This window comes from Beta vulgaris, chromosome 4, assembly GCF_026745355.1.
Source record: "Beta vulgaris subsp. vulgaris cultivar EL10 chromosome 4, EL10.2, whole genome shotgun sequence".
In the NCBI taxonomy this organism is placed as follows: Eukaryota; Viridiplantae; Streptophyta; class Magnoliopsida; order Caryophyllales; family Amaranthaceae; genus Beta; species Beta vulgaris.
Genome location: NC_079205.1, coordinates 52,787,314 through 52,811,574, shown reverse-complemented (window position 1 = coordinate 52,811,574; position 24,261 = coordinate 52,787,314). Strand labels below are relative to the sequence as shown.

At 37.1% G+C, this 24,261-nt stretch overlaps 1 protein-coding gene across 6 annotated transcripts; it reads right to left on the bottom strand.

The window, feature by feature from the left end:
• Positions 1-58: 58 nt before the first annotated feature.
• LOC104890826 (DNA polymerase zeta catalytic subunit) lies at positions 59-24,261 on the bottom strand. 6 transcript variants are annotated; one of them, XM_010676428.4, is made up of 23 exons: positions 23,963-24,259; positions 23,772-23,854; positions 23,231-23,288; positions 21,311-21,360; positions 21,097-21,209; positions 19,940-19,982; positions 19,056-19,124; positions 18,554-18,691; positions 18,293-18,452; positions 18,104-18,195; positions 17,611-18,009; positions 15,905-17,291; positions 14,566-14,784; positions 14,065-14,372; positions 13,456-13,598; positions 11,956-12,547; positions 10,655-10,801; positions 7,244-7,519; positions 6,942-7,049; positions 5,000-5,205; positions 2,218-2,521; positions 1,062-1,679; positions 59-718 (listed from the first exon to the last, which is right to left on the bottom strand). In XM_010676428.4, the coding sequence occupies exons 1-23, from the start codon at positions 24,075-24,077 to the stop codon at positions 545-547; spliced, it is 5,802 nt and encodes a 1,933-aa protein (XP_010674730.1). In that variant the 5' UTR covers positions 24,078-24,259; the 3' UTR covers positions 59-544. The 6 variants fall into 6 exon arrangements, with proteins under 6 accessions (XP_010674730.1, XP_048497673.1, XP_010674731.1 ...); XM_010676430.3 differs by lacking the exon at positions 59-718 and having other exon boundaries at positions 1,611-1,679; positions 2,218-2,293; positions 2,407-2,521; positions 23,963-24,261; XM_010676431.4 differs by lacking the exons at positions 59-718; positions 2,218-2,521 and having other exon boundaries at positions 1,376-1,679; positions 23,963-24,261.

Here is a 24,261-nt window from a genome sequence, read left to right as displayed (position 1 = left end):
ACATGAAATAGTGAAAGTCATGTATACAAATAGTATTAAACCAAAACAAGTCATCTAAAAAACAAAAGAAGTATTGGTGGAAAAAGCACATGAGATGCCTTATACAATTAGTGTATCCTCAACAAGGAAATAGAAAAAGAATAACCAACATGAAGAGCGAAAAACTAAGCAACGGGACAGTCATTAGTTTAACATTTGAGACATACAATTGACATCTATACATTAATACATATGCCCAATTTCTAATGCTTACAGAAAACAGGCTTCCATCAATCTTACATTAGATACATTGACAACATTCTATAATTATATTTATACACCAGGGTGATGTGACTACAGGCTACAATATCTGTACAAAAAAAAGGACACTAGGGCCAATAACATTGGAACCCTGTTGAGCTCATGTATTAAATAAATTACACATTCACATTCAGGGGAAAAGGGAAGGTGAAGACACTCCTACCTCTTGAACCTAGACATGGCAAGCATCTCTTATCCCACTCGATTACAACGCGGTATCCTTTCAGAAAAAAACCGAGCTGGTTTAAAACCACTCTGCCATACACCTAGGATAGAATCCTGCTTCAGTTGCAATATTAGAGAAAGCCAGCAGTTCTTTCTGAACTTTTCGCCTCTCATAATATACCGAGCATGCCAATGATGTACACTTGACACCACTTTCCACCAGCCAATCTCCACCTCCGCAATGCCGACAAATCTGTAAGACGCAAAGCAAATAATTGGTCCATCCATTGCAGAAAAAATTGTGGGTTTGAACATAAATGTTCATCATAAGGCAGCAGACAAAATAATTCTAATGCTGCGCATGGGAGGTCAGGTCAGGATCAGATACCCATTTTAATAAGGTGGACAAGAACCATCATATGGCATTAGATGCTATAAAATTACTGCTTATGTCTAATTCTTGATCAATAATAACACGACATACAAGATAATTCTACCAACAAGGTTGATGAATGATGAGGGCTATATGACTAAAACATAAGTGGACACAACATCAATATTGCATTGTTAGCAAGAGGGACAGCTAAAATACTCACAGCAACAAGGTGTTGGATATCTCTCTCCAACTTTGCGGTTCTTCCCGTCATAGCTGCAGCAGTAACGTGGCCATTCTTATGACATTTGTCACAAAGATGGTTAGATGCTTGTTGGACAAGTTCTCCACAGAGGACACAATGTTTTGAGGAATAGTAATAATCGATTCTAGTTCGGAGTGAATTTGCAGCAAAGTGTTTCTTTGTAGGAGGATCCCTAACTGGACGAGGCATCTCCTGGAACCACTGGCTTAAATCAGCACCGACAAGCCCAAATACACGCTGTAAAGCTGGTATTATCTGTTTTGTGATGTAATACAAATCATTCAATCTGTATGGAGAATCAATGGACAGGAGATCCTGTGGGTCAACAACCAAGTCAAACAAACGAGCACCAGGCTCTCCATGCACCACAACATAAGGCACACGCTCAGCATATCGAGGTTCTGCCCTTGGATCCACTCTCATTGCTTTAGAAGCAACAATTGCTGCTGGAGGCAGTGATGATGAAGTCCGTGTGCTGTAGGTGCCCAACCTGACCTCTTTTGCAAAAACAAAATCTTGAATTGACACCCTTCCAGAGAGGATTCTGGACCATTGGCGTTGTAGATAAGCTCTAACCTGAAGAGCAGCCAGAAGGTACATAATGCAGAGACATTCTATTTTATTTTTGAAGTAATACAAAACAGAAATTGACATAAATATAGTGCCGGTATCATGTGAGAGTAAGTTAGCATAGTCAATCATCAAAAGTAGAGGAAATTTCTATTTTCGAAAGATAAGAAAGAAAAGTCCATAAAACTATAAGAGCATTTTTTTTACTCCTTTTCTTCTGTGATTGGGAAGATTTAAAAGTGGGACATGAAATATGTAGCAACCTTTCAAGGGAAAAAATCAATCAAGGAAATATATAGTGAGAGAGAAACACATTTGAATGCGAAGTTCCATCAACACAGTTGTGGAAGTTAAATCACATACTGGACACATATGAGCATAGTTACAGATGATCAGAAGCAGTGATCCCAGGCTAGGCTTCGTATCAGGAATACCGGATGCATGATTATCTCACTTGCTAGCAACAATAAATCAACACATGCCCACGATCTGAACCCAATTTTTCCAATAATAGAAAAATGACTGAATAACACCAGCCTTTTACCTTGGAAATGTCCTGTTGTTCAAAGAAGGTTCTCAATGACTTCTCCAGGATCTTTGCAACAGCAGGACATGTGTCTCTGCGAACAGTTTCGATTCCCTTAGCATCAAATATAGGTTCGAGTTGATTGAGGCTCTCATAACTATATCCTACATATCGCTTTTTAGTAAGAAGAAAGCAGGACTGATAGACCTTCTCCATCTTCAATTTGACTGGATTTGGATTCATCGCTGTAATTGTTGAAGCTATCTCATTTCCAATCTGAAAAGCCTCTTTCAAGCTACGTCCTTTAAGCAGAACAAACATGCTGCGAAATGAAGCAATCCACGCAGGACATACAGACATAATGAGGAACGAGCGCACAGCTTTTAACTTAACAACAGAGAAGAAAGGCAAAAACTACTGGAGGACATTCATATTCAATTGTTCCTGAGCTTGCTAAAGGGGGGATTCAAGTTCAAAATATGGTTTATTGTAGCTGAACCACCAAACACTAAGCCAATTTGATTCGTGTTAGTAAATAATTTCCAAACAGAGAAGATTCTTTCAAGCATTAAGGAGATAAGTAAAGGCTTTTGCATGAATTTTCTCTCTATATATATTTACTTGGAAAAAAAATCATCACGAATTACACATATTATGGATAAATCAAACTTAGCAGATGGAATGCCTAGCAATTGGAGCGCTGATGACAAATGACAGGAATGTTTCAGACTGACCTTAGGAAGTTAGGATCACATTGGGGCTACAACAATGATGATTATTTCAAACATATTGACCAAGCTTTCAAACAATTGGGTATATGAAGGAAGAGCACATTGAGCATTGGCCAACAAAGAAACTTCAGGTTCATAAGTTTTGATGCAGAATACAAGTTCTGTTTAGGCATGAAGCCTTATAGAAAAGAGAGAAAAATCAAGAATGATCCCTTTCAAGATAAGTGCGGGTGTGAAACTTGTATTAAGGATAAGAATCAGGAAAAAAGGATATAGCATTTACACATCAAAAGAAGAGGTGTGTGTGGCCAATGTATGGGGTGTAACAAGTTCTTATATTTTAGATAAGAATACCTCAATCAGTAGAAATGATAAATTACAAAAACAGGGACTAGAAATCCAACATCAACCAAAACACGGGAGGAAAAAAAAACTCCAAGCACAGTAATGATGATATTGTGGATTTTTAATGAAAACCAAGAGTTGAAGTACAATGCTTAAAAGCATATATCAACACCATCCTCACTATATTAATCACTGCATTCTGCAATAGACTTTAACCATATCAATCAGCACACTCTATAGTCTCGTAACAAAAATACAAGCCACAAAAAAGACTGAAACACAAATTGCCTAATGAGAACAAAAGAAATTACTTGTCTTAAACTATTCAAACGTATCACAAAAGTTATCCCAGAGCATCGCCCGGGTTTCCAAACAAGTTACATCTGAAAGGGGTGCGCACCCATGAGAAATCCAACGAGGGTGAGCGCAAAATAAAGCTGAATATACAAATGTTGCCTACCGCAAATATTTGTTCCTTCTTATGTCCCGCAAAACTCGTTGCTTGACCTGATCCCAAATAGTGGAATAGCTAAGACACTGTTAAACCCTATGCTAGTGATGAAACGGCCATACCACAAGGCAAAGTCATTTCTTGTGTCTCCACTAGCTCCATATGAGTACAAGATACACATATGAAGAGGCAAAATCTCTTTGGCCGTTGTACATGTAGATTTTCACAAGTATTGAGAAACTCCAAACTAAAAACTATCACAATGCTTTACTCGCTTCGACACCATAGTCTTCCAAATAAATGTATAAGTGGAGTTCGCTAAGAGTTATAAATCTACTTATATGTGGCTAACAAAAGTGTGAGAACCAAAGAAACCAAAAGTGTAATTGCATCACACCCATCTCACCAAGTTCTAAAAGATCAAATTACCAAAACCCCGGCTGGTCATTTTTCCTCTCTTCCCCGACCCTACATCAAAGCAAGTCTCTCATATTCCTATCTAACCTCTTGTAAAATCCATTTTGATACGTAAATTAATTGAGAAAGGAAGCGCAGGGAAATATTTAATAGGCAAGTCTGAATATGCAATATAGTTCCTACAGAGAAACAAGTACTCGTCCGTTCATATAGCTTCCAGGAGACCTTCTCACACCCAAGTCTCTTAAACATCAAAGATCTTATTAACATAGCAAGAAAAGAGGTAAGACCCAAACAAACACTTATATCTAAGCATTTGGAGAGAGTGTAGTCGTGTCTCTCTACCTTGCAGGCATTCATTCTTTGGTTTCCTACATTGACTTGTTCTGTTATTTCAATAACTCCTCTACTATTAGTACTCTTGTTACATGCCTCACCACTGTTTTTCCATCCATTAATTTCCCATTTATTATTCCTCTTACAAAAACATTTCAGGCCTTTCTACTACTTTTGATTCATAAGGTAATACTGTAGATTGGACCTTCCCAAACCCCTGCTGAGTTAATGTCAAAAATTTCCATGACATGAATAATTAGAGTAAGAGATGCTAGTTAAGAGAGCGAGGGATCCTGAATGTAATTTTAAGCATCTTGATCCAAAATTACAAATTGACTTGTACAGAAGACAAGTTGAACAAATCTGGACGTCCCATCTTATGGGCCCATAAATTACCAGCAACATATGCAAGCATTAGTCTGTTTAACAGCCAGTTCATTCCCTTTTGAGCTTCCATGGCAAATATACTTTCAGCATAGCATAGTAAGACCAAATTATAATCAATAACCTCATCACTTACCTATCAGTATCACCATAGATAACTCTACCATTCCATTGATCATGAGTGTTGACAAATGAGATAGCATGTTCAAGTGTTCTACGACCGCACTGAACTATGCTGTCTGCTAGCTCTGCACAAGGCATGCGACCACTAAATCCAGCAGCTGTGTATCCATAGGTTACATTTGCTATCAGCTTTAGAGCAAGCTGTCTAGCATTAAAAATCTGTAATAAAGAATGACAAAGATCAGCATAATCTTATCTTCTTACAAAAAAATATGTACAAAAAATAAACAATTACAGCATTACTCCGTCCCATCTTTAAAAAGTAACATAAAAGAAAAGGCCAGTGAGCTTTGTAGCACAGCACATTGGTTTTTGGGATATGATTCTTGGGTATGGGAACAGCCTTTTGGTATCCTTATTCCCTTTCTCCCTATAGGTAGTTTGTTGCAGATTATCCGCCTACTTTTTTTTCATTTGGGTGAGAGATAAAGATAACTTCTCTTGGACTCTTCATTTTTTAGAGGCACCCTCATGATTGGGGTTGATGGAGCTTTTTAACTTGTTGAGAATCCTTGAATACTGGTGTGGAAGGAAAACCTGTTGTTCCTTTTACAAACACCTTCGGAAATCGCAAATATCTCGTTCCTTACCTCATACTACTTTTATTTGAAAGGCTAAGGTTCAGACATGTGGAAGCTTTTCTTTGGGTTGCTAGCAAGGGGAAACTCAATACTCACTCCATTTTCAATATAAGGTATGTAAACGTTTTTAAACATATCAAGAATTTAGTTAACTTTAGCTAAATTTGCATTTGGTAATAACAATTGACATTAAAAATGGAATTGATGATACAAAATAACCTACGATCTTATGTGATACTGTAGAAAAGGCATTAAATATTGCATTGTAGAATGCTTTATATTCCGAAACAACCTTTGGCTAAAATGCCTTCTAATTAGAAACGGAGGAAGTAATTGTGATATTTTGTGGGCTTAGAGATCATAGAAAGCTTCATTCCCTCACATGTGTACTATATTATGTCTTGTCAATGAGAAGAGAGGAAAACAATTTGTTTTAGCATTGTCATGGTGACGATTCTTTCGAAAAAGCTAGTTGGTTTTGTTGGGATAAATTGGGCAATTCTTTTGTACTTTACAGTTGACTTTAGAGGTCATTTACAGGTACAATCTTTGAAATTTGGGAGGCGTAATGGGAATAAGAACTTGTGGCAGATTGCTTTCTTTGCCATTATGTAGGTGCTTTGGTTAAAGATATACTACCTCCGTTTCTTAATAAGTGCAACGTTTCCCTTATTTGGAATAGTCACAATAAGTGCAACCAAGCTCAAAATAGTAAAAAAAGTTCAATATTATTACAAATATGCCACCAAAAAGCAAGAGGGGACCACAACTTTTTTGCTTCATCACTTGAATTACTTTACTTTATTGTGGTCCCAACTTTCTCTCTCTACATTCCTTGGTATTCCCCCACTTTCTCTATGTTGCACTTATTAAGAAACGGAGGAAGTATGATGGAATTTCCCATGTCAGAAGTCTTCTTTGGTTACTTTATGGGATCAAGTAGTGTATTTTGCATTTCCCATGTCAGAAGTCTTCTTTGGTTACTTTATGGGATCAAGTAGTGTATTTTGCTTTCTATGGAATAACATGTCGTCTTTGCTGTATTGTGAGATTGGAGTCCTTTTTTCTTTTTGTTTCTTTTGCTTTTATTCATGGACTTGGTCACCCTACTTCGCATATGATGTTTTGCTGCTGAATGAAATTTGTTTTCCTTGTTCAAAATTTTGATTCATCAGTTCTCAAAGCCACAAGCAAACACTTCTCATACTATTGAATTCGCGCAAAATTCTGATACATCATTTCTCAGTCACAACAAACTTTATCTCGTACCTATGAGTTCCAAGTAAAAGGACAGTAGAAGTGTGAAAGTTATACCCTCTGAAGGATTTGCTGTGAAGGCGTCAACGTCTTCATTGCTTCCTTCACCATAACCCTGGTTGATAATATTTCCTCCAAAAGTCGAGGTAGAACACCTTTACGCACCTAATTTGGAGTTTTATAAGAAGTTGCAAAAGTCAAAACATGCAGAAAGTCAGATAAAAAGCTCACTTGGGGAAAAAAAAGGTGCATGGAAGAAATCAGAAACAAGCCTATCATAATCATATGCTACTATGCAAATCACAGATTGATAACTGCAAGTCTGCAATTAATATCTTAGCATAACTAAACAAAATTACCTTAGAAGGTACATACATTACACCGTTTGGAGTAATCAGTATCTGTAAATTTAGATCCTCCAGAATATGCAAATCTGGTGAGTAAGAGGTAACCCCAAGAATATCTGCTTTGGCCCGGACAACATTGCCAAGGCAGGTAGAAAAGCAGAGGTTGTACGCAATTATCATGGAAGGATAGAGTGACTGAAAATCCAAAACAACAACTGGATCTGAATAGAAGCCAGATTCAGGCTCCATTACAAGAGGTATGCACTCCATCGCAGGTTGAGAGGCTACCTGATAAGACAAGCTTGAATTCTTAATAATTCTGGTGAATGCAATACTTATACGACAGACAAAAATATCAGTCGAATTACAAAAGAAATATTTCACCCTCCCAAGACTTGAAAGAAACTGCAAATCATCTGACAAGTTGACAAAGCTCATTATAGCAAACAGCATATTGGACAAATATCTCACAAACTGACATTAATGTAAACCAAGTGAGAGAAACTATGTATAGAATAGGAAAAGATGGATATACAAACCAAATAGCACTCATAATGTAATGAGGAAGGAAAAGAGCAAATGACCTTTCAATGTATAGCTAGGTCCCAAGTTTACACAAGCAATGAATATAATTAAATGATCAGAATCTGTACTCTGCAACTACATGTATAATCATACGAGAATCCCAAATTAGGAAAGGGGGGGGGGTCGTTATGGTGCTTGTTACAAGGTAAAACATCAAGGCATTGATCCTGTCACTGGATCAACCTTAAAGCATATGGAATAGTATGTCAAATCTGTGATACTCCCTGATTCCACTTGTGAGTTGTGACTGCACTGCTCCAATTAGGGATATCTCATGCAAATTGATCTAATTATCATGTTATGGAAGTCAGAAACAAAATTTAAGGGAGTTCAATTGAAGGAATAATTGAATACACGACCTCTATTTCCTTTTTAATCCACACAAATTTGACTTTCGCGTTTGCCAACGCAAAACTTTGACCCTTCATGTCTCGATTAATCGACAAGCAAAATTTATACAAATTCTAAAGTGGCAAAAATTTTTTTTACAAACTTTATGTTATGAAGATATATATCAAGATGAATCTAACAAGATCCTACATGGCTACAATTTTCTTTACATGTAGATCACCGACGATGATCCAAGTGAAGCTTGGGAATAGTGCTGAAGTGCACAATGTGTATAGAGTAAAAAGAAAAGGAGGGAGTTTAACATAAAACAAATAATGTTCAGGGTTTCTTCTGCTAACCCAGCACCAGAATGGAAGAATAATAATATGGTACACTAGTCTGCATATTACATTTTTCACAAGATTCAGGCTAAGAGCTTGTTTGGTAGCATTGGTTGCAAAAACAGAGGTACCTGCAGTTGTCACAAGTTGAAACAAAAATAGAGAATGATCAAGCAGCATGCCTCAAAAAAATTATCTTCATGCTCCGACCAGAAACTAGTTTCACCAGTTCAGCTCCATTTTTAAAATCTCTCAAGTGAGGAGTATGCCTCGGCTCTAGAGGTCCTTGGTGATAACAAAGCCAAAGATGTAATCCAGACGTTGAATGGTTTCTATACATTAGCTTAAGGAACCAAAATCAGCTTAGCTTATGCAATGAGATTATTTGAAGCCAATGTCAGTTTATCAGGATTGCTGATGAACACTGTCTAGTGACAAAAGGGCCATCATGTCAACTGTCAAGATTTGGTTGATATCTTAAAAAGCACAAACAGTGCAACTAAGATGACTATCAGCCAGATGCTAGTACCTCTGATTCAAAGTAATCTCTCTTCCGCGACCTCCACCTTAGAATATCTACATTTTGGATTACATTATATTTAAATCTAAAGGTACCAACATTTTAAATGATTGATTGTGCAAATACATGGGAAAGAAAATACTGTCCAAAATTTATCATCCTGAGTCTTTTATTCTTGAATATTTTAAAAAGTGCTGCTTTTTTTGTGTGTTGACATACATTTTAGAGACCTTTTGACATTGAGATAGGAAAGCTCATTTCAGCATGGTGGCGGATAGGATACTGGTCTGGATGACTTTGTTGTGGCCGTTTCAAATACACTAGATTTGACTAGGGCATAAACACCACTTTGATTAGCATAGTCCCAAGGAGAAAGCACAATTGTAGCTAATCAGTTATGTCAGTATTGACGAGATATAGGGCTTTTATCTCTTTAATTAGATTAGGCACAATTCTTCTAGCCACAACTTGATTACAAAACAGCAGGGAAGAAAATCGCGGATGCGGCAACATTCACGAGTGACCCAGAAGCAGCTTGTAATGGATGAATGGAATGGACCGCGGTTAATGCAGCGTGAATTTTTTAAAAAATATCCCATAAACAGATTTTTAACCTATCTATTGTGACAAAAGCAATTAACGAAACAAAGATTTAGTGAATAATTGACACAAGGATTTAACGTGGTTTACTAACAAGATGTTAGCTACGACCACACACAGAGAACTAATTTTATTAGGTTTAGGAGAGAGTCATATTACGGAATTGTGAAAATCATCAGCGAGGCTGAGGATAATTAAAGAGGGTTTATATATCCTGCTAATTATCCTGAACAGAATGGGACTAAACCGAACCCAAAACAAAGACGATATACTAAACAACATATACCGAAAAGCTTGGTTAATCCTAGCGCTAGATTATTCAAGGCACATGTCAACACTATCATAGTTAAGCAGATTTTCACTTCAAAGTTTGACAAGCATTACTGCAACATAATTTGACCATACTATCATGTGCTTGGTTTATATATATGGTGAATGAATAATGACTTCAAAAAAGAGTGCTTTATCCTATTATACATATAAACAAACACTAATTCATATACCTGACCCGACTCGAAAGTCCATGTCACGTTCTTCTCCCTTCATTAGAATGTGCACATTGTTATTTTCTAGTTGCAAGGTATACTTTCGTTTTGTCCTTTTTCCCCAATTCTAACAAGTAACGGATGTAATGTGAGAAAAAGAAACGTTCTAACGCGGTAAGTCAGCGTTACGTAACGGACATTGCGGCGAGAAGACCGTGAATTTCATTATGGCGTTGCATTACGGCATTTCGCGGAATGGCAAGTTCATAGAATGGGTGTTACGTAACGAAACGGGCGAGTTTTCATTCCAAGCAACAGAGTACGTCTATGATGGGTACGCAGATTGGTGATGCCACTTATGCGAGAAATAAGGTGTTTGACGATTTTAGGACGGAGGCATTTAGCTGTTAATGGAAGAACAGAACAATCCCTTAACAAATATTTTAAATTCTTGTTTTTTCCAGTAGTCATACAAACTTAGATATAAAAGCACGCATTGTTTAATTACAGTACGAAATTCATTGTACAAAGACATAGATAAACAGTAGAAAGTGACAAAAACCTGTTGATGCCCTGGAGAAATAAGGACATAGTTCTGTGTATGTGCCAATCTTACAAGCATGGATTCAACACGATACTGAGAGCCACGAGACAAAACAGAAAAAAAGTCGATCCCAAAAACACGAGCTAGCTCTGATGTTCGGTTTATCTACACAAGAAATACTCACATATAAGGAGCAGAACAAAGATACATAGTAGTAGAGCTGACAAAACTTGACCACTAAAACCTGACATAGATTAAGCAGGTTAATGGTAAAAAAATTGACCCATATATTTGAGCAGTAAGCATTTGAAGTAGGTCATGTCAAGTTAGTCTTCAGATATTCAACCAGGAACTAACACCTTTACCTGCTTAACTTAAACATATACAGCATTTTATAATTTTAGCACAATGTAAAGGTATGAACTACATATGAACTTATCCTTCAAACTTCCAATATAAAAAAGAATCAGAGGCTAGCAAAACATAAATGGATACAGGAGTACAAGACAATTGGACTTAAAAGTTATTTATCATCAAATTTTCTTGATATTCCAACTTAAACAGGTTAAGTGGGTCAACACAACTAACTCGTTAACTAAACCAGTCAGGCTAAGATCAGTCGGGTTAGTATCAAAGGTTTCCAACCCTTTATTTTGGGACACGAACACGAATTTGACAAGACAAGACCTATTTGCCTGCTCTACATACTGGTAGGAAAGGAAAAGTCATTGAACTTCTTGAACGGTTAACCTATGTTTACTAATGATATTTCCTTTCAGAGAGGAATGATAATGAGTTCTTTACTATGCAACGTATCCAACGGTGGTGATAAGACAAGAAGAAAAGCTTACATAACTTAAGAGTGCTGAAATCAGAACGAAATCCAGAAAAGGTAACAATCAGGGCAATTAAATCAAAGTCATGCAAGATGAAACCAAAAGGAATCCAGTGAAGGGCACAAATTCAAGGCACTCAAATCAAAGTAAACAAATAAGATGTATATAGAATACGATATACTTCTCCGTTTCATAACACTTTCAACCAAGCTTCTCGCACATAATATTAGGAGGATGATAGATAAGGTAAATGGGCAAATTAACTACAATACTTTGCACATCGATAAGAGTGATTGGGATATTAAGTGTTTAACTTATTTAAATTAATTAACTTGTTTACCTTGTATATCATCCTCTTTATGTTGCATGTCAAAGAGCTCGGTTGCAACTGTCAGGAAGTATTTAATATGCACAAGAGCGAGATGATGCACAGAAAACAAAAGGAAGACCTTCAATAAATAGAGCAATAGAACCAGTGCTTACCATATCAAGTTGGTTCACAATATCAATGTTCAATTTTGCCCTCTCCACTAAATACTCAATGCATCGGAATCTTGCTTTCCCTGGACCACTTGAGAACCATTTGTTCAACATCTTCCAATGAATTGATGGAATTTTTCGCCTTAAAACAGCTTCAGCCACTGCCTCTAGGGAATACATATTCAATTTAACTTCATTACGTGCGAGTCTCCAAACATTTAGGACTATTCTTCCAGTTACATGGACACCACTTGCATGGGTTCTGCCCCATTCATCCTCGATTATTGAATTGTCATGAGGAACAGTATCAGATACCAGAGAGTCAGTAGAGACCTCATCAGCATTTTTCTGGTCATAAATATTTAAGTTTTTCTCGACTGCCTTCGTTTGTGCAGGTATCCGAGAGATTTTATTGACTAAGCTAACACCTAAATGAGAAGCCCTTTCGGCTAAATATCCAAGTGAGCTGCCTTGAATATCCCATCCCATTAAAATATCTGGATCAAATGAGCATATTATGCTTATAAATTTGCCTAACAATTCCCTCTCTTCAGGGTAAACAAGCATCCTGCATCTGGTTATTCCATCTAAGTTTCTGCAGAGCATATAAGTAGCACTTGTTCAGAATTCCTAAAACTGCCACAATTAAACCTATCAGGAAAAATAAAAAAACAATCAATTCTTAACAAGTTGCAAATCTTCACACAAAATATCGAATGATTCATCATAGTAGGATTATAGGACAAGGTTTTATCTGGGTTTGGTTGGCTTTGGATGATGTCTCCTGTCTGATGAATCAACAAGTGCAAGAACTAATTAGGAAAGGGGAGGATGTAGCCAAGTGCATCAAGGCAGTGGATTCTGAATAGATCCTACAAATACAATTAAACTTATGAGGAAAGATAAAAGAGAAATCATTTCTTAACAAGTTGCAAATCTTTATGCAAAATATTGAATGATTCATCATATTAGATTTAGGACAAGGCTTTATCTGGGTTTGGTAGGCTTTGGCTGATGTCTGTTGTCTGATGAAGAACAAGTGCACACGGATCCTACATATACAATTCAATGGGCAAATCCCAACAAATACAATTATATTTGAAGGAGCTTGACAACCAATAACAAAAATAAACAAATGAGCTGGGTGAGAGGATAATTGGAACCCTGGGAGATATCTTAACAGGCTCATGCCAAAACAGTTTGGCATGACAAGAGTACAGTTCTAGATTTGACCTATATAGCAGTGTACCTAGTTTGATGCTTAGCTTGTTAAATTAGCTGACAGAACTCTTTACATAATATCATTCCCATGTTCCAATTTTACATCCACAAAAAGGTTTAGAGGGAGAAGGTTGAATGAATTTGTTAATTCCAGAGTTAGATAACACAGAGGAACAATCAGCACACTAATCTAATATGCAATCATATAAAAAGAACACAGCTTGCTGAAGACAGAACAGAACATGAGGAGACACTGAAGAGTTCTGGCAGTGATGCTGATACCTTCCACAATCTTTAGTTGCACCACGCAGAAGCACATAGATGTCAACAGACGGACAACTATCATTCTGGACTGCAATAGCAATGATGTTTATGGTATCATGCTGCGGATCAGGTCGAAGATCTCCTCTCGATTCTGCTTGGACCTGTAATCCATAATTACATTTAATACGCAAAAACCAGTAAAACTCATTTTAACTAGCAGGCCAAGACCACACTAGCCCTATAATTGAAGAGAAACAAACGACAATCGCTTTTGCATCTGCTGGTCTTGAAGCAATGTGAAAATGCCAATTATAGTCTATTTTGAAAAATATATATATTCGCAGGCATAATAATTTTGGGCACGTAAAGTCAGTAAAATACTAGTCATATATTTCACTGGTTTACAGGTCATTGTCGTTGGGGAAAAGACAATGCTGAAAGATACTGTAAAAGATCAAATTCATGGTGCAAATATAATCAATGTTAGACTGCATCCTTATACATACAAGACAAGTTGAATAGAATATCATGGTAAACCCCATGGGAACATATACATCATATACAACAGTTTCAAGAGCACATTTCCATCTGAAGAACATATGAAATTCAATAATTAGTGTATTTTACCTCTATACTCAACAGAGTCAGCTGTTGGCCAGCACCAACACTGGCAGGGTCTTTAAAACCAATTTGACTGAGAGGAGTAGGCTTTGACTGCCCACTGGGTCCTGAAATCTGAGAGATTTCTTGTGACAATTTTGTAAGTTTGTTCTCGTTCATAGGACTCCCTTCATCAAGACACGGTGCTAGCTTTTCATTATTTTGGCCTCCTTCAATATCTATATTTCTGTGATTTTCTCCATCAAGCCCGTCACTCATCGCCCCCAAAGGAGACAAGTTTGAAGAATCAGGTGAGGGCTTTGCACGCACATGTTCTGGAAGCAAATTTCGACATGCACATCAGCGCAGAAGATGCTAGAAACCAAGCAATAATAACAAAGCTTAATGACTTAGCCACTAAAACAACTCTCATCAATCGCATATCTTGCCTTTCTGAATTGCAAAATTACCATGGATAAAACTCTTCACTAATTAGATGTAAATAAAACAACTATTTCTCCGCTCTACCTTTTTCTTCAAGCGCTAGCCATTTGAGAACAGAATCTGTAGAAGGGGGTGAAACTGCCGGTGTCAACAAATAAGCACAAGAGCCATCATTTTGATAATGAGTTGGTACTCCCATGAGAGCATCCTGACAGAAGTCAACATAGCCCAGTGGTTTCTCCAGAACATCTACACAGGAGTCTGTAAAGAATGGGTGAACATCTTCTGGACTTCCACTCTGCACTGCAAGAGTAAGAAAGAATTGTAGAACAGAGAGAAGTGTCGGTCAATTATGTATTAAATTTAATCAAAATTATCATGCCAATGGTAGAATGTAGCAAGAAACAAAAGCAGATAAAGCAAGAAACTCTATGTTAGCCATTGACTATGCCCCTGCACAAACAAAGACCACTTTCTTTGGAAACGACAAAGGCCTGTGCAATTCTAAGTCATATATAAGATACTAATTCACAATCAAATACAGAAAGGTCATGATCTGAGCTTTTCCTTCAATTATATTTGAACAAAATAGTCTATTAGCGTCACTGGAATTCTTACAAAGGTATATTATCTCCAAATAGCTTCTTTTTCAGATCGTTAGATACCTTTTGAACTCAACAGCCAAAAGAGGTGCTCACATTGCATTAGCGAAGAAGCTTAACAGTTGACAGTGCTCCACCGAATAATAGGAGTATCATCTTTTCTTCAATTCACAGAAATAAATAACTATATATGCATTGGAATAACGGACTTCAAATTAGAAATCTGGACATGGTAATTTTATTGTAACCATGGTATCAACTCTCGGCTACACCAGCATATTTTGACCCCCAACGTAAAGCATTTTAAGCTTACCACAACTGGGATATTAGGCTGAGACAGCCGCAAACCATCCTCACAGCCTGTGAAATGCTTTCATGACCCTCATTGAGATAGTATCCAAGATTTAAAATCATGAACAGAATAATAAGCAATACCCAGTTCTAGATTCAGCTGCCAGATCTGAATCCAGAGACAGGTCAAACAGATCCTAGAGAGTGTACTAGATTCTGACCAGTTGAAAGTGAAATCTGATCAAACATTAAAAAAAGCATATGCATATACGCACTCCATGCAGAAATATTTGTCACACATCATCTCAACATCCATTATTAAGGATGTCATAATTTCACTAGAAAACCCTTTACAATGGTTGGATCCCCACACACTATCCATTGCTCTTGTGTTAGTAAGGCTATCTTTGAAAAGACACTCGAAATCACTAATATTTTAGGAAAGGTTACCAGTTTATGTAACTATTAATTCCTGAAGGAGGGGGGTACTTTATAATAATTTAAGCAGCCCTATCAACGAACAAACAAACCTGATGTTCCTTCTTCGTCAATGTCATCCTTAAGGGAGCACCTGTGGGAGTGAGCAGGAATTGGTGCTGAATTTTGGAATGTAAAATCCTTCCAACTAGCTATGGGAGGTTTCTTGTGGAAGGTCATGCTGATATATCTTGTAGGCCCTTTCTCTTCCATGCGGCTAAAGGCAGATGCAGGTCCCACAGAGCTACATGCATACTGTTCTAAACAGCCAACTTTAGCATATTGTGGATCAGCTGGACAATCAATCCCCTCTACATTTTCAGAGACCTTATTACTCACTAATTGTGCACAAATACCAGGGCTGTCTCCAAATTCACCAGCAAAATCACCTTCCACACATATCTCTGTCTTTTCCCTTGCTTCACAACTATCTAAGCACCTTGCGGGACCAGGGACATTTTGTCTCAATTCATCAACGATCATGTCGTCATAATCAGTCGACTTTAGCAATGTCTTATTAGTTAACTTCTCTGATCTATTTGCAGGGTGTGACCTTTCTATTTCAGGCATACCAACATCAGGCTCTTCTTTGCAAATTACAGAAGAATTCACATAATCTTGCTTCTCTTTTACACCAGAATCATGAGTAGAGGCAGATTGTCTAACCCTACATGCTTCTGTTCGTTCACCTATCTGTACATGACTAGAGGTAGAAAACTCAACAGCTTGAAAGTTTTCCTCCTCCGATGGCTCTAGATGAAACTCCAATTTTTTTGGTTGAAAAGCATCTCTTCCCTTTGCAGAACCTTCTTCCACCTCACGGTATCCAGGTTCAGAAGATTCAACCCGAAAGCATCGCTTTTTCCTCATCAAGTCTCGTACAGAACAACTACGTAGTGTTCTCGAGTCAACTGCACAGTAGCTACTTTTATCTGCATTCTTAGTTGAAGGGTCTGAATCAATATCACGGGTACTTTGCTGGACTTCAGGAAAAGGCAAAGAGCCCCACTGTGATTTGTGCCTCTTTTGCTTGTTATTGAAGCTTGAGCTGCAATGGGGAAAACTATGGTGCTCGGTAGACACCAATTCCGTGCCCATATTTTCAGGTGAATTAGCAGCAGGAGTCAATTGCTGCTCATCTCCAGCACCATCCATCTGGGGAATTTTTGTGTCTGATGACTCCCGACCAGTAGAAGAAGTCGTAGCTTTTTTCACGTCAGAATTTAACACATCTACAATTGAATCAAGTATATCCTGACACTCTTGCTGGGATTCATTCTCATAATCTGCATTAGCTTTCTCCAATACTTTATCAATGGGTTCTGGCAACATAGGACTTAAAATGGTCTCCCGGTGAAGCTCGTCATCTGAGTTTATATCCTCCACAGCCTGTGAGGAAGCAAGCCACTTTAAAAGTGCCACGTCCTCTAGATCTGCACCCTGAAGTATACAAATTCAACACAGTTGAGAGAAGGGGTGATCATAGCACGTAAACAAGCAAGGCAAAAAAGAAAACTAACAGGCATGACACAATTTTAAAGAGCTATAACTATAGACGCAAAATCACAAAGGGTGAAAATTAAGAAACTTTCAGGTCATTTTACACCATCAATAAAACCATGAAGATACTGAAACAGGCAAAAATAGAAAGTAATTTCATGAAAGTTGAAATCTCCCAATCCAGAGCAGTTCTAAACATCTGAACTCCCAACTACTGAGACGCATCAAAGAGTAAATAGAAAGAAGAGGATTATAGTACCTTTCCATCCACTCCTTCAGTCACCTGACAAATATCTACTTCATCCAACTCTTCTGCATCACCAGGTAATGCACTGACAGTGTCAGTAGGCTCTGGATTCTGTGGTACCATATAATTCACTATGTTTATGTCTTCAGCAGACCTCAATTCCAGACCATTTGAGCTTTGGTTTCCTATTCCCACCAAACTCCCCTCTTCTATTGGACATTGTGTCGACACCATAGATTTTACATCTTCAGATGTAGCAAACAAAGAGCTTTCTTCTTTGCTATATAACCCCTTTAGGTTGTCCACATGCTCAACACCATTTGACATGGTCCTCAAAACATCTTGAGGAGAAGGCCTGCCAGGATCAGCCAGTATCTCTGCCTCGTGCACTCCACTCCTTTCAAACTCTTCCTATGATGTAAGTGAACAATACAGTAAATAACAGCAAATGTTATAATACATGGCGTGATAACAAAAGTAAGACATTACTAGTATAAAACCGAACCTCCCATATAGGCACAAGTGACTGGACCATTCTCACATCTGAACGAGTTTGTGAGAGGGATGTGTACATTTTCAGCTGCTGATTCAATATGTCTAACAAAACATATGATGACAGTAAGCAATGAAACTGAAACAAGGGTCAGCAACCTGGATGTCATATGTTGGAGGCAGGATATACAGAATAGCATACCTTCTATGGTGGTATCCCCCTCGAGTTCACAAGTACTTTGACGTTTCACATGACTTGATGAAGCACCATGTACGGAAGGGTGTTGCCACATCCATTCATCTGGAATTGTTGAAGACCTCCAAGCGAGTGGAAATGGGTGTAAACTAGCAGTCGCATCTGCCTAAATGAAAAGGAACCCCATTTTAGTGTTTCAGATAATGGAAATAGTTAAACATTTCCAAATTATGGAATAACCATAGACCAGTAAGACAGTGACATGACCTGAGGATCAGAAGATTTGCAAAGATAACCTTCTGGACTGAAATGATCAGCCTTCTCAGCAAAGAGATCAGGCACTGGATGACGAAACTTCATCTTCACAAGATGCATAAGGCCCATACCATATAAGTTGTAGTCAACCTGATATGATTTTTAATGCAAGCAATAAAATTCAGGACAACAAAAGCAAAAAGTAGAAGGGCATAACATCAAATATTGAGCATCTAAATGCCTCGGAAATCTTAAATGAGAATGGCACATAAGCATCAAGTTGGATTACAAATTAAAAGATGATCCCAAAAAAATTAAGAATATACAGAACTGTCATTATGTTCTATATCTATTGCAGTAAAAAGATACTTCACGCGTAGTTATACACCCGTCATCAAATCCAAACCATTCATCTATAGGCTATTGACATTCTTGATTGCTCATCATCCATAATGAAAATATTATCCTACATCTTATAGAAAGTGAAATCCTCTTTTAAAGTCGCTAATATTACCATAAATTGCAGAAGGAAGGGAATATGAGATTCATAGGGCTGTAAACGCTTCTCAAAGACTGCACCACTCTGCAAATGAGATTGTATGTTTTAGTAAAAATTTGCAATATTAATTCCTGAGCAGACATAATCAATAATCATCCACTAAATTTAAGCACGCTCAGAAGTTAGAACAGGAGAAAGAACAACAATTAAATTCCTCAAAAAGTAAATCATACAATCTCAATAGATACTGCTAATTCGGTAAGATCACTATAAGCACTATAGTTTATTTCTTGTAAGTTGAAACACAAATGTGTAAATTCATTTTAAGAATCTTCTTATTTGATCCTAGATCTAATGAAAATGGCTTTTTTGCATTTTTTTTAAATTAAATGTGCATATTTTATTGTACTAAATATGCCACTTTTTTTGATGTGCATCTTATTATTCAAGAGCATATACTTATACTTTGAAAACTATAATATGCACATTTAGTACAAAAAATATGCACATTCAGTTTAAAAAATATGCATATAAATCCTTCTCGCCCTTCTCATTTTACGATCCTTCTCATGGATCTCGACTCCATATATATAATAACAAAATCCTGGTGTCAAAACCTCAAAGCAAATTAAAACTTTAAAACAAAAACCTAATGATTATAATAACAGTTGATGCAAGATAAATTCCTTCCCTAGTAATTCAAACTTTGCATAGTTACATATGCTGAACGAAGAATGTTGGCTTGTAGCTAAGACTTTCTCCAGGGTAAGTGACCATAGCATGACAGAGCAACTTTGCTAGGACGCCAGGACAGAGAGAAGGTCCACAAAAAGCTGCCAACTACACACAGATTGGTAAATTCCCAAAGATAGTTGCAAAAATATATAATGACCACATACCAACAGGAGATTAGCAGCACGAGAGACATCATGTGGGTAATACCTTTCACCCATTAAGGACAGCAAAGAAAGCGAAGCGAACAAAATTCAAGAAAAAACATAACTTTCAGCAACCCCATTGTATGTATTTATGTAATACTTTAAAGTACAAAAATTAGATTACATACAATGACATCATCACATCAAGAGATTCTCCTCAATTTCGTCACAAGAAAATTAACAACGAAACTACCAAGTCATATAAATGAAGACAGAAAGTGTTGGCACAAATGTCAAGTATTCTTTGGATTAGATTAACCACTTGACCATAAAATAGTTCATATACCAACAGCGCAAGGGTGACTATGAAGAACCTAAGTTATTTTATGCATGTTCAGTTTAATTTCGAGAGAACAGATGAAATACAATGAAGGAAAGAGATCGCGGAAGCAGTTGCGTTGGCGATATCAATCGCGTAGTCACCTAGGTTACATGGACACTTCATTATAATGGAGTGGCACGCGTCCAGCACATATTGGACGATGAAACATGTTGGACACCCCCTAATGCTGGACACTCCCTATGACGAGCCCCATAATGTTGTGTCCATGGACATATAAAGGACAGTTGTGAGACTCAATTTAGACACTCAATGACATCTTTTAAAGCTAGAATTTTTGCATAAAAAAAAGATTCCTAATAAAAACCATAAGATATGTTGTGGTGCTATCACAACATTCTGTAACAAGGTTTCGCTGAACGATGACTCCAAAATCTATTACAGCTCGGCAGAACTGCCAATATTTTATTCCATGACTAATAACACAGTAATGAAGAGATATTCCCTCCGTTTTCAAATAGATGCTCCATTTTGACTTGTACGGTCGCTAATGCACAATTTTGACCATTAATATCTCTACTTATCAACTTATAAAAGAATTAGTATCTTGAAAACATATGTCAAGACAAATTCAACAACATCTTGTATCTTAACATTTGGTTTTTAGACATCTGTAGAAGAATAAGGTCAAAGTAGTGTCTATGTGCAACAGTCAAAGTGAAGCATCTATTTAAAAACAAAAGGAGTAATAATTTCCAGCATTCCATGTCACGCAAGGGAGAACAGTTCAAAAGATGCTCAAGCACAAACTTAAATGATGTAACACTAAGAAGGATACAGATATATCTTGACAAATAGCTCCTCTGATGAATGGTAACCATAAAACTTTTTTGCACGGACTAGAGTGCAACCATGCACATGCTGCCTTTTAGAACCAGCATTGCCTTTGAGCTTCATAGATTCAAATATATAAAGATTTGTCAGTTGTTGGTGGAACAAAATGATATGCAAAGCTGTTACAAATTTTACAGAATGACAGAACCTAAACATACCTTCAAAGCTTTCTCAACAGCAAGAGATATAGCATTTTCATTTATAATACCTGTATTTGCAAACACCCCAATCATAGCATTAACACCACATATCTTGACAGAATTATTTCTCATTTTACTTCAGAATTGATGGAACAACAAACCTTAGCAATTAATAAATCATATAAATCCTTACTCTAACATAAGACCAATAGTGCAATGATGTATGCTCAAAATTTCGGATAATTTTGCTAAGGTGCCATGAGGATTTGCCAGTCGGTTATCCTACTATAAAACTTCTGGGACACGTAGTTCTCCAATGACCAAAGTTAACAAGTAACCACCCTTCACTAACATTATGTTTCATTAGCATTTGCAGAGGGACGGGGATGGGAGTGAAAACGAGGGTAAGATGAGAGGGCAGAAAGAGTGAGCTTCCATTTTTCTTCCAGATCTTTCTATGATGGAGGGATGTGATTTATTAAACGAGGAAGGAACATGGAGCCTTCCAGTTCCTTTCCTTTTCCCAATTCATATCTAAACAAGGGGAAAAGGATCTCTCATTTCCCCTTCCATCTCTTCCCCATCAAATCTAAAGGAACTCCTTCAATCAGCAAAACAGCTTCATCTTATAGGTGAAATTAAAAGCATAGTGATCTCCAGCAACAGGTGATCAGTTTCCTCTGATATCACACAGGTAAGTAAATCCTTGTGATACCTAAATGAAACCGTCCAAAACATCTCAAGGAATATTTTCTATAACAAGTCTTTTGGACAATTATAGGGGAAAAGAATATCAAAATAATTATGTTAGGTTCACCAGAGAATTAAAACCCAAATCCCCCAACACATTTGAACAAATGAAAACCTTTCAAGCCATCCAAACAAAAACCACCCTAGTTGCCATAACCACTGCCTATTAATCTCATCTCACACAAATCCTTTCTTCATCACACAAGCACCAACCACAAATTCCATAGCCACTTCCGTACGCCCACATTTACACTCAATTACACTTTCTCCTTCTGTGAGCATCATTTTTCAGCAGATTCAGTTGTTTGAAGGTTGAATTCTTTCACTGTGTTCCCTACTCAAGGGCTTTAGTGTCCAAACATGGCTCCCAATGGACTGCATCATTTTGCGAGTGAGGGAAATTGAAAATGCAAAGCTTAAACCTTTTTGTGGAGCAGATAGGTCAGCATCTCTCTCTTAGTTGAAATTAAATCATAACTGATCATATTCCTTCAATTCGGCCTTGGCCATTCCCGCCAGCACAGCCAGTAGATTTCATGTGGAAAGGTTCAGTCAACTAACCTACCATTCCTGCAGTGACAATGGCCAAAAGGTGAAAGAGTGATTGGTCTAGGCAACAATGGCATGTTGTGCAATAGCATTAGAACAGTCTTTGGCTCTACAGAGATTTTTCTAGTTCATCATTCTTTTACCTGTTCTCCTCCTGTGACAAGTCCTAGATAAAAAAAAACCTCCTCTACCTCAGCTAGGAGTTGCAAATTAACTGATGCCATCAGAATCAACTTTATGGTGATCAGTCATTAAAAAAGGATAGATACAAGACGTTGACACATAGAACCGATCAGTCCATTTAATATGGGAAGCTGTTCAAATATGCAAGTTTTCTACTCGACTTATCAAAGAAACAATAAGTCAACTCTCTAAAATATCAAATTTGTTGCAAGGCAAAAAAGCAATTTCCTAATACATGCATTTGAACTTGTTATTGAACATGTAGAGCCCCCAATCTCCAACAACCAAGAAAATGGTTGAAACTTGAAACAACGTTTCAAGTATGAGATGAAAATAGAGGGAGGGAGCGTATGAAACATGATTTAAACTGAAGCAATGTTCATTGAACATATGAAACATGATATAACTAAACGAGCCTTATATTTAATATGCATAGTTAAGGACTAAGGAGCATACCTTCAGAATTGAATTGAAGTGGTATATCTGAGCAGGGAACGTATAAATACGGTAAAGCCTACAAGATATTTCAAGAGCCAGCATGCCACAATTAGCGAATAAGTTTTCCAAATGTGCTACCATTAATTAAGGGTTTAGCATAATTTTTAGAAAGTCTAAACCAAAAAAAAAATCCAATTTATAATTAAGGCTTAAAATCCTAATATTGTGAAAAACGATATCGAACATTGTTCGACTTAATCACTACCTTACTGCTAAAATTAACACGCTTGACCGTTAATTGATCAGTTTTTAGTCTTTTGTCAGCCAGGAACAAATTATAATGTCCAGTACACCCTAATTACTCAATTTTCGAGCCGTGCGGTGATTAATTATAGGTCAAATCTTTTTAGTTTAGTAATAGTAAAAATATACAAAAAACGAGATAAAATTTTCCATAGCATGTATTCCACTGAACACTTGATCATCCAGAAATTCCTAAATTCCAAAAAATTACAATATAAATAAACATATAAATCGATTAAAACTCAGAAAAGCATACTCGATGAACATGAACACAAGCCTTCTGACCTCCAGGAGTAGCGCCAAAGATTCTTATAACAGGCACCTCCTTCACACTTCCACCTGCAGAACAATGGAATTGAAAAACCCTAGAAATTTGTCCATATGATAAAATCGTATTATATAATATATCTAGGTTTTTTAGAATTCGAAGTTGAAATTTCAGGAAACCTTGGAAACTGCTGTAAGAAATGGAGATATCGGGAATTGGAGGAGCCATGTAATAGTCGATTGAAACAATTCGAACGCTGAATACCTTTGAATCTTCCTGTGATACTTCTTCCATGGTTGTCTTACTTAGTTTCTCTCTCCTGTTTCTAGTGCAGGTTAGTACTGGTCATCATTTTCATTTTTGGTGCGAGGAGGAGAGAGAAATTTGAAATTCTGGGAATTTAGGTGAATGTAGGATCATTTGGCGCGGGGTTTAGGGTTTTTATACTTTATTGAGTAGTTTGCCCTTTCGGGGGTGT